This window comes from Anabrus simplex, chromosome 10 (assembly GCF_040414725.1).
Source record: "Anabrus simplex isolate iqAnaSimp1 chromosome 10, ASM4041472v1, whole genome shotgun sequence".
Classification (NCBI taxonomy): domain Eukaryota; kingdom Metazoa; phylum Arthropoda; class Insecta; order Orthoptera; family Tettigoniidae; genus Anabrus; species Anabrus simplex.
In genome coordinates, this window is record NC_090274.1 from 39,751,040 (window position 1) to 39,763,269 (window position 12,230).

The following is a 12,230-nucleotide window of genomic DNA, read 5'->3' on the forward strand; positions in this document are numbered from 1 at the left end:
TGTAGTTCAACGTACATGTCGTGATGCAGGTTTAATGTGGCCAGAGACCTGTGCAAGCTTTTCAGAATAACAGCAGTAAGTGATATTACTATTGGAACTGTAATGGCTGATTCTAGTTTCCACAGGCGTTATATTTCTATTGCCAGTTCTGTGTATTTTGATATCTTTGTGGCTATTGTTGTTTGCAGATTGGAGGTGTTTGGACAAGCCATTTTTATAAAGGATGCAGATCTTTTTGATTTATCGATTACAATAATATGCTGCTGAGATGCTGAGTGTGACATTCATTATGACATCTCTCTCAGTCCACAGAAGCTTGTATGAAGTGTTTTTGAGAACGGGTGGAGGTGTGTATTTCCAATATGCAGCTGATGACTGAAGAAGTCCACATTTTACAGAAAGTTTCTGCTGTATACTCTCTGTAGTTGTAGAACAGTGGTGGCAGTTGTCTGTGACAACTGTTAGATCATTCATGATGAATCTAAGATAGTTCCATGTAACAATTACTTGATCTTGAATGGCCACAACAAATCCTGTTTCTGGGAAAAGACCAGAGGACAGCCAAGCTTGAGACGCAAATTTGTTGATATGAGGCTTATTTGGTTCATGGAGGTATTTCCTGTGAAGAGGTTTTTACTTCCACATGGCCATATTATTATCATTCTTACTATTATTATATTGGTGTATTAAGGTCAGAATATTTGAAGCTAGAAGGTGTCCGTATTAGATACTAGTAATTTGTTTTGTACAGGCAGTTGGGAAACACACAAGCTATTTTGAGTTTTGGAAAACATCAGAGAGAAACTTCAGTGAGTCACACGGAGAGTCCAGGCCTCAGCGGACACGGTAGGGATGTGGCCATGTGTTGCTATAGCAAAGACATCTCTCTCTCATGATTGGAAAGACGGGCCAGCAGGAACTTGGATATCGAGAAGGTGGTGGGGAGAAAAAATTGGAGATACTTTTGGAGAACAAGGGACATTACTATGACTCTAGAATATGACAGTGAACATTAACGAATGTACGTTTGATTATGGATGAATGGAGCAGTGTTATTTGCTTGGTAATATTTATACAACTGTTGTGCTAACAGTACTGATCTTAGTATATATCTTATGGCAACTTTTGTTAATCCATGGCCCGGTTTCAAAGCATACACTAACAGCGTGTTTTTGTGCAAATGAAATTGTCTCTAAAACCAAGTGTTGGTATCAGTGAGAAAAAGGTACAGTATCAAAGTGATATACCATATGCTGATGGTGATAGCCTGCGATTTGTGTTGATGTACAGAGACAGTGAAGGGTAATTATCTAAACATATTCTTTGTAACTACTGGTCTTTGGGGTCACTACAAATGGTAGTGGAGTCCTCGCTGTCGTTTTCCCCCTATTTTTCTTTTTTATTCTAGGACTGTTGAATGAACACAAGAACCTCGTTTATCTGGCCCTCATTAACCCGGATCTCCGGTTTATCCGGATCGAAAATAAAATTTTTTTCACTTGTAATTTCTTTTACGGGGTCGATTCTTAATGAATGTCTTTCCGCCAAGGATAGTTAAGGACAGGAATTGGAAGTTGGCCATGGTCTATCAAAGGTACCGTCCTGGCATTCGCCTGGAAGTGAGAATGGGAAACCGTGGACTCTTCAGAGTTCCTTGACACATTTGCACGCATTCCCGGATACTCGGATGTAGATGTGAATGACATAATTGACTGGTTGAAAAACGACTGTAATTCAGGCTACGGCATAATGACAGATGAATAAATTATTGCCTCTTGTTCCCTGGCAGGTAATGACGAGAGTGATGATGAATTGGAAGATGAAACCGGCGCTCTATCAGAAGAAACAATGACTCATGGAGATGCAAAAATGCAGCTGGAAAAACTGATGGCTTATTTAAGAATCCCAGACTGAAACCACACCGGCAGAAGTGATGTTAGTAAAATGTCTTCGTGAACGTGCTGCACACAAACGCTATACAAATGTACAACAGAAAAAGCTCAGATATTAAAACAGAGTCGTAAAGGTAAGAAAAGTGTTCTTGTATTTATTGTATAATTGAATAAAGGTACAACTTATGTTAATATATTACATAAAATGTACTGCATTTGGGTTTTTTAAAATAGTTTTTCTGGATTATCCGGATTTTCAATAATCCGGATCATTTCCGGTCCTACTTAATCCAGATAAACGAGGTTCTTGTGTATATAGGGATTCTTCCAGCAGTTGTAAATATTTATTGAGTGTGTTCTTTCTTACAGTATATCTACTGTGTGGTGAGGAAGTGCTTATGTACACATAATGGTTAGATCTGAATATAGATGGTTCATTTTCAGGCCCAATCAGCAGAATACCAGTTTCTCAGCTCTATGACCAAAACCCGAGTGGAATCTTTTATGCTGTACCATTTATTAGTTATTGTTTTTATTAATATTCTGAACTACGGGATCCTATGGTGACCTCTGGCGCCCATTTACCAACATTTTCGGCAAATTATATATTTAAAAAAAAACTGTTTGGCCGTCTATGGACCACGCTTGATGTTCTTAGCAGTATGTTTAGCCTTCTCTGCCTTTACTCTCTGCCAATATCTTAGCACATTTTCTCCAACTTCCTTCTTCTGCTCTACCGTATAGGACCTCCTTTTCCTCACTAGTGTTTCCCCAGTCTCGTGGAAACCACAGAATTTTTTGATGCCTTGTCTAAGTTGATTTCTGTCCATGATATCCTCTTCCGGAGCCCCCATCTCCTCCAAGTCCAACTTCACTTCTCGAAATCATTTCAGTTCTGTCTTTCCTCTTTCTGATGATGATGATGATGCTTGTTCTTTAAAGGGACCTAACATTTACGTCATCAGCCCCACCGTGGGTGGTGAGTTTTATTTCAAGAGGAAGTACAACTTTTTTTTTTGCTACGGGCTTTACGTCGCACCGACACAGATAGGTCTTATGGCGATGATGGGATAGGAAGGGCCTAGGAGTTGGAAGGAAGCGGCCGTGGCCTTAATTAAGGTACAGCCCCAGCATTTGCCTGGTGTGAAAATGGGAAACCACGGAAAACCATCTTCAGGGCTGCCGACAGTAGGATTCGAACCCACGATCTCCCGGATGCAAGCTCACAGCCGCACGCCTCTACGCGCACGGCCGAAGTACAACTTGGCAACCATCCTCTCTTGAAATAAATGGAAGCAAAAATGAAAATGAATTCAAATGATGCATTCAACAAATGAATTTGAACATGTAATAAACCGTTTTAAAAATTTACTACACCAAAATGGACACATTGAAGCAGCAATTTTTACTCTCCAATACGTAAGCTGCAGTAGGTGAGGCACATGCATAGTTCTTGACCTTGCAAGCAGCCTGCACGTGTTCGACCTGGCAAGTATTCGTCACCGCTCTGAATCTCGTTTGTTAAGAAGGTGAGACAGTTATCACTGCAACACAGTATTTTTGTATGTAAAATTTCTGGTTTCATCTTAATGGTCGTGTGAACAGTCACAACTCTCGCTGCTGGTCTACAGAAAACCCTAATGGTGCTTATTGAAGTCCCTCATTGTGACAGGAAGATTGGTGTTTGGTGTGCTGTTAGTACAAGATGAATAATGGGGCCTATTTTTTTTTTTTTTCAAAATGACACTAAATGGAGAGAGGTACCAAGATGAATGAATACTGAATTTTCACGACCGCACTGTAATCGAAACCGACTTTCAACTTATTAGGTCGTGTTACGTACATTTAGTACGTGTTGAAGAGATGTTAAGTACAGAACAAAAATGGCCAACCAGACACCAGTGGGATCCGAACCCACAACCTCCCGATTTCGCGTCGGTTGCTCTACCTATTGAGCTATGGTGGCCTAGGCCATCTTTGTTCTGTTGGAAAGGATCTAAACTACAGCTCTGGTACTACTACCATCACACTGTAGAGTGCGTTTAAGTTGCCCGTTGAGGGCCAAGTCAATGAATATTGAATTTTCACGACCGCATTGTAATCGAAACCGACTTTCAACTTATTAGGTCGTGTTAAACGTACATTTAGTACGTGTTGAAGAGATGTTAAGTACAGAACAAAAATGGCCAACCAGACACCAGTGGGATCCGAGTACCAAGATGACATTTTGACGCAGTTCTTCCATCAGGTGATGGAAGAAGAAACATCGCGTGGGTGGTTTCAACAAGATTCAGCCCCTGTTCATACAGCAGAAGATTCCCTTCTTACCTTCTCGGAAGTGTTTGCAGACAGAGTGACCAGTGCTGGTCTACTTCCCCCTTTGTTCTCCAGATCTAACAGTGTGTGATTTTTTTTTACTTGTGGGGTAAACTGGAAGAAAAAGTGTATCGAACAAATCCTCACACATCGGAGGAACTGAAAGAAAATATTACGAACAAAATCAGAAACATTACAGTGGCAGAACTCACTCGCGTCAGCCAGAATGTGGTTACAAGGTACAATGCCTGTATAACCCGCAGGACAACAATTCCACCATCTTTTATAAGGTAAAATTCCATATAAGATTGTATACAGGCTTAAATCAGGGTGGTCGCGCGCGACATAAGTTCGGCAGAGGCAGCTGCCATACTGTAGAGTACAAACACCATGCATTCAGCCTTAGTTTATATGAAAATCCCTGTACATATCACAAGGGGACATAAGTTACCTAGTAACAGAACACTTGAAATTCACATACGTTTGATTAATCCAATCTCACACGTAAAGGGAGTGACAAGATCAGAAGTATTAGAATCAATAGCCAGTACGAATTAGAATGTTTCCTGCAGGCCAAGGTTCTGCATTAGACCAGAGAGATTGTCACACTGTGTGCGGATATGGGCCACGGTGAATCTGGCACTACACACTGGGCAGACTTCCTTCTTTTTGAGGTAAATTTGTAGATCTTTTATGTAGGAATTGTGCCGGCTGCCAAAGTCTGCCGTACTCCTCTGGACCAATGCCTAATGACTGACAGATGAAATGAAATTGGATTGTTGCTGCAATGAAAGATGACAGGGAAAACTGGAGTACCTGGAGAAAAACCTGTCCCACCTCAGCTTTGTTCAGCACAAATCTCACATGGAGTGACCGGGATTTGAACCTTGGAACCCAGCGGTGAGATGCCGATGCGTTGCCGCCTGAAACACAGAGGCTGTAGTACTTTGGTGATAGCATTCAAAATGATAAAAATAGACTCCTTGAGCATATCTTACAAGGTAAAATTGAAGGAAGGAGAAGAAGGAGAATATTTTGTCTACGGAATATACGAGAATGTTATGGGCTCAGTACCCTCACTCTTTTCCAAACTGCTGAGAAGAAGAATCAGATTGCCTTGACGACAGTCAATATCCGATGAGGGTATAGTACAAGAAGAAGAAGAAGAAGAAGAAGCCATCCATGATGGGCCAAACAAAATGGAGGGGAAGAGTGCTACCAGAAGCAGATTTTAATTAAAATTAGAAGTATGTAAAGTGCAGACAATGCTATAAAAAAGACTTCTGAATCATCAACTTACCGTAAGATCCTGTTGTCGTATTAACTCCAGTTCATGCAGTAGTTTCATACGAGTTCGAGTTGAGATGTCCACGAGGCTGTCTTCAGCAGCTGTTCTTCTGAGAGAAGACACCTTGAGGTTCTTTTCTCTACTTACTACAGGGTCCATTAATTTGGGAGAGCTCTTTTTTGGCCGGCGGATTTTGAATTCTACCTCAGTCTGACGTCCCTTAGGACCTATAGTGACATCTCTAACATCGTTACTCAAGGATGATGCTTTCATCAGGATGTTCTTCTGATAATCATCCAATTCCATTCTCAGGGAACTGAAATGTTCCTGAAACAGTAAAAAATTTGAATATTTACATTTTAAAAATATAAACCTACATACCACAATCATCTAATTTATAGAGCAAGTACTGAAAAAAAAAAACAAAAAAAAAAAAAAACAAACAAACAAGTGACAATCCAATTCATGTATAAAAAGATAGAAACACTCAACACAATAAACGGAATGGCAGATCTGTTGAGGATTGTAAATAGACAGTGCCCCGGCAACTACGAGGCAGCTAATAAGGAACTGGCCATTCTCACCGAACTGTTCACTAGCCCAGTCACGAGCCAGCACTTCACTCACCTTCAGGACTCGTGGAAGTTCCCTGCTCCACAGGCAGCTGGATGGGGAGGCTGGTGGGAAAGAATGCTGGAACGACCGAAAGTGTTGGGACGGTCGCAGGTTGATGAAGAGTCACTTACAACCTTACTGGTGGAAATAGAAGCCACCCTGAACTCTTGATCTATTATTCAAGATGGCGCCAAGATACTAACATCAAGCCTTTTCTTAAATGGTGAATAACTGATGATGTTGCCCTCTGTCCCAGACACAAATATCCTCAAAGACCTCCAAAGAGAAGTGAGGCTCAGACAAAAGCTATAAGACGACTTTCTGAAGAGACAGAAGAAGGAGTATATTCTCAAACTAAGGAAGTACTATGAAGTCCAGAGTCTGAAGGAAGATTGATGAAGTGCGGAGTAAGAGACGTAAGAGACATGAGACCAAGGTATATGTGGCAGAGGGCTTGCATCACCGAGAGAAGACCTCGACAAGATGGGAAGGTGCAGACTCTCATTCTACGGACAGGTGACGGGGCCACCATCAGAAGGCCCATACTACTGGTTATCCCACTCATGACTCACCAGGGTGGAAAAGATGTTGAGGATTATATATAGTGCCCCACCATCTACCAGGAAGTCTGTGAACTGTTCATATACTGACATACCTGTATTGATTGTTTGTTGAAAGATATTAACATTAAAAGTTCCACCCTTAAGTTAACAATACTTACAAACAAAAGTTTTAATTCTTAAAGCGAAGTTAGATAGGTACATGTTTCGTCCGTCTTAAGGACATCCTCAGCCTAGCAAAGAACAAGTTAAATAGTAAAATTAAAGGTACGGGTGTATTCTGCCCGAAGGCAGGTCCGAAACTCCACAGAGGTGTGCCTGAGCCGGAGTTTACGTATGGTAGGGTGGCCAGTTCCTTTCCGCTTCTCCATTCCCTTACCCACCAAGAGCGTGTGGCAACCCATCCAAATCTTCGGAGATCCCACAGGATCCAGTGTTTCAACACGGCTACGGCCGTTGGCATAGTAAAATTAGCGTAACAAAAAGATATTATACAGGTCTACAGCAAATCAAATTTACATGGTCTTAGTGTGCCATTTGACAATGAAGTGGTGAGCTTAAATCCATTTGAAACATCTCATCGTTGTTCAAGTATGAAAGAATCTTATGTTTACAGACACACGTTAGGAGAAGGAAATCATGACTAGCAGTTCAGTATGGAGCCAAGACTGAACTACTAGTCATGAAACCTGCGTGTCTGTGAACATATGATTCTGCAAACGTAAGATGATAACCACCATTTTTATACGAACCTCCAAGGACGAAGGCTGCAGCCAAAAATCTTGAGACTTGTGTGTATCTTTTATGTGTACCCTATCCTCATGTGTATTAATAGTAAGTCACAGTCCTTCATCTGGTTCTTATACTGTACATATGCATATATCTATATATATATTTTTTTAAATGACTAAAACCAGTTATTTCCAGTTCGCCCGGCTAGTGAATCATCAGGCATTGGTAGGTGTCTACGTTCAGCCAACTTTAGTAATTCTAAAATCAAATCACTTAATGACCACCCACTCCAATACTGCAGGCAAAGGCTTTCCCTAGGCTGCATAATACATTCTGTACTTAGCGGGTTGCACACAGTTAAGGCACAATACCTTTACATAAAGATATCGTGAAGCTTAATGATTAAAACTGATAGGCCATTTCAACCAAACTTGGTACACATACAACTTCTTATCTCTAGAAAAATACTGTGAGTGTAAGACACACCTATGATTGGGATTTGGTGAGAGTGACATATAAACATAATCAAAATAACCAATCACTTCGACGAGAAAAATTATTTTAATATATTTACATATGTGTCATATTCGTAAGCAAAGCCAAGATCTATATGATACTTATTAATTAAGTTATTGTATGTTTCACACGTATTGATAAACGGAGAGTTCTTAAAAAATACAGTTTTGGAGACTGGAGTAATAAACAATTGCAGAAATCTTAAATTTCCTTTTCTAACATTAAAGCATAACTCGTGAAGCGAACTATTATCGTCAATTAATGCATTAACCATCTTATAGAGATAAATTTGTTGAGCTATTACACGCCTACTGGCTAGCGATACATATTTAAATTCATTCAACAAAAATCCATATGAAACATTATTATTGAATTTATGGCTGATGATGCCTGCAATGACAGGTGAAACATGTACCATTATATGCTTAAACCTTAATATAATGATTATATCATAGTCGTAAAGACTTAAAAGTATTGAATAGGTGGTTCTCAATAAATTACTTATAAAAATTTTAATATAATGAATTGTGGCATTCCGAATACTGTTCAAGTCCACGTTCAGCATCTACAGGCATGGGCTGATGGTGGTGGTGATTATTGTTTTAAGAGGAAGTACAACTGGGCAACCATTCTCTATATAACACTAATCAGAGAGAAAAAATGGAAAAGATCTGACACTTCAAAAAATGAAGGTATCGGCCATAGAAAAACAAGGGCCACGAAGGGCGTGAAAATGAAAGACTCCTTAGGCCCCGAGTGCTCTAATACCGCCGAGTCGGAAAAGAACAAGAGTTGACCCATGGAGATTGGATAGGATAGACAAAAGTGAGGAGCCTGGCACAAGGAAGTGGAAGCTATGCCAGGACTCAGCTGAGGGCCCCGCGGTCACCGACCCACGCTCCCAAGTTAAGAGCCCCTAGCCCCCTATTAGTCACCTCTTACGACAGGCAGTGGACACCGTGGGTGTTATTCTACCACCCCCACCCACAGGGGAAATAGGGATAGGGGTCAGGAGGGTGATAAAGAAAACGTCCAATATGATCGACATTAGTGTTGAATCCACATTTTTCAGGATCGCCAGGATGATTGGTGGTAGTTACAATGACAGTTGGAATTGTGTACATCATATTTATAACACAACACATTGATAGATACATTTATAACTTTTTTATTTATTTATTTGAAAGGATAAACTACTTCCCAGACAATCCGGGCTGCCACAAGGATGAAGTTCCATGTGAAACAAAATAATCTAAGACTATAACTTTAAATTAAGCACACAACAATAACTAAAACTACACAGCAGTTTGTAAAATGTCAATCAATGTCACGATAAGAGATATACAAAACTTCACTTCACACATAATTAACAGATAATACAAGTCCTAAAAATAGAGATTCAAAAAAGTACCCAGGCAGTGTGTGTGGAGCAATATCATATCAAGACGTGTTACCTGATCTATTTATGATGGCTGCGGAGCAACATGGGTCCTCTAGGATATATTAATTTTGCTCTTGTTAGCTTTCTTATCCGAGCATTAATGAAATGGAAATATTACCACTTTTACCTAAAATATCAAGTTAAATGACTGAAACTACACTTGTTTTGTTCTTTCAAGACATTTCTTTACGACTGCCAGAGACAGCTTGTGACTTCATTAGAAACTCCTCTAAACAATGTATATGAAATAAGAAAACAAAAAACAAAAAAAGACTGGAAAAATACATTTACACAAAATAAAAAAAGAATTTATAAGGAACACAAAAACTAATGTTCTTGTTTCAAGACATTCTGTCACTACCCCTAGGACCTAATAGGAGAACTACTCTAAATAATTTCTTTGATAACAATGGAAGTTGCAATATGCGAACCATATCCATGGAAACGATCCTAAGTATCAGTGGCACATAATCAGTCCAGTCTAGCTTAAGCAAGCAACGGGTGTGGACGTGCTGGTAAGGTGGGTGTTGTTGAGGAAGATTGGAGTGTGGACGGGTTAAGTGGCGAGCGACAAGGAAGGTGATTGGTGTAGAGCAATATCGGGTCATTATTGGAAGATGGCAGGGGAGAATGAAGAAGGAAACAACCAAAGGAAAGGAATGTAAAGAAGAAATGGGAATAAAGGGTTTGTAACAGAGTTGATAATTGTGCTGCTAGTTACTGGGGGCGAGGAGTTAAACCCCGGCCTGAATACTAGTGGCAACATGAGCTGGGAGGATGTTGAGGTCATCAGGAAGATGGTAAAGGAGGTTGTGGAAGAAGTCTGCCCGTTTGAATAGATTAAAAAGATGACACAGGATCAAGCTAAGGAGTTCGAAAATATGAGGTAATAGATACAAGGTAAAACGGAAGAAATAATGACCAAAGTAGGAAGCAATGAGAGAGAAACTGAGTTACTAAGAGAGAAAGTAAAAAATAAGGAAGAGGAGGTGTTGAATCTGACAAAAGAAGTAGAAGCCAGTAGTCAAGAACATATGAGGAAATGCATATTTATATATGGTGTGGAGGAAGGAAAGAGAGAGGACAAAGTGGACGTAATTTACAAAGTGGTGGAGGTAATTCAGAATAAAATTAAAATTAATTTCAGTGAAGTCGACATAGGTGATGCGGAAAGAGTAGGTAAAGTAAGAGGACACAGTCCTATAAAAGTGAAGTTGTTATCCACATTGATGTCGGACATAGTGAGAGGAAACGCAGGAAATTTACACGGTGGAAAAATCTGAGTTAAGAGAGACATAGGAAGAGAAGGGAATAAGAATTTGAAAGTGCTAAAGAAACATTTGGTGAAGATCAGACATCAAGGTCTGAGGGCGCACATAAGGGGCAACTGGTGGTAACCATGGCAGATGTGTGCGAGTTTGGTTAGTGATAAAACTACAGGTAATGGAAGAGAGACTTAAGCAGGAAGACATGATGGCGACGAGATCGGAGGAGAGGCAGGTAACAGAAAGCAGCGCCGGAGAGGATGGAGATACGGCGCGCCGCGGAGAAGATACTGGTCGAGAATCACTGCATAATCTAAGCGGAGAGTCAAGGGAAATGTTTGGGGTCCAGAAAGAGTTGGGGGAAGGAGAACCGCAAGATACAGAGCGAGGGGTAAGTTAAGGGAAGTGATTAAAGCAAGAGAAGCTATGAACAAAGAGAGAAGTATGAGTTTAAGGGAGCTGTGGGGTCTGAAAACTAAAAGTGCTGAGGACAAGGAGGATAAGGAGGACAAGGAACGCTCCAAAATGTCAAAAAAAGAGGGAAAGGAAGTTGGAGGAGAGAGGGTCATAGTAACGAGAAGTAAAAATAAGGGAGGAAGTTATAATTAGATTGGAAGATATAGTGTGATTAAGAATGATAAAGTTATAGAGATTGGTGAAATAATGAAGGAATGTTAAGATTGGGACTAAATTAAATTTGGTGTGGAATGTGATTGAGTTAAATGAGATTGAAGTGGACATAGGGTTTGTATATAATGAAGGGCTGTCAAGTAAGTTTGTAAAGAGTGATTGTAAATAATGAAGGTGGTTAAAGTTAAAATGAGATTGGAGTGGAGGTTTGTGGAGGATTGTTAAGACAGAGATTAAGTTAAATTTGGTAGGTTTGTGGAGTGTGATTAAGTTAAAATAAGATTGAATTGAAGGTTTGTGATTAAGTTAAATGTCAGGATAAGATGGGATTGGAGGTTTGTGAAGTGTGTTTAAGTAAGATGATTGTAAAAGGTTTGTGAAATGGGATCAAGTTAAAATGAGATTGGATTTGAGATGCGTAAAGACTGATTAATGAAAGACTGTTAAGATACTGTAAATTTGGAAGGTAAAATATGGAGCTCAGCAGACGGAGAGATGATACGTTTGACTGTTTCAGCAATTCTTGACCTAGTGAGTTAGGTCACGTTGAGGAGGGAGCAACTAGGCTGAGTAACATTAGAATGTTGCACAAGACATTGGTTGCCAGTTATGACACGTGACAGAGCCTGGAAGGCAATTAACTAAAGAACTGCTGATACAGTCAGGAAAAGAAAGGAAGGTTATTACCCCTCCTCTGGGTGGCCATGGGCCATTTTGCCGTATTGCCGAGTATTCTGTTTATTTTATTGTGCTCATTCAGTTATGCTTTGTTATTTTAACTATCCAATCTGCAATTAAGAGTTCTCTGAATAAGAGTGAAGCATTTGTTATGATTTGTTTGTACAAAGTTTGTGTTATGATTCAACTGGGTAAGCCTGTTTGGGTTGGAAAGGACATATTTTCTCCGTTATGATCGAATTGGTTGAAAAATTGTAACATCTGGAGATAAAGAATAAAGAACATAATCAGTCCTAA

At 39.9% G+C, this 12,230-nt stretch overlaps 1 protein-coding gene across 1 annotated transcript in view; it reads right to left on the minus strand.

Annotated features, from left to right (window-relative positions):
• The window catches only part of Gle1 (nucleoporin GLE1), a 66,723-nt gene that overhangs the window by 44,606 nt on the left and 9,887 nt on the right, over positions 1 to 12,230 (minus strand). Inside the window, exon 2 of the mRNA XM_067154541.2 lies at positions 5,509 to 5,823. Within this exon, the coding sequence (XP_067010642.2) occupies positions 5,509 to 5,823 (315 nt within the window). The remainder of the gene's footprint in view (positions 1 to 5,508; positions 5,824 to 12,230) is intronic.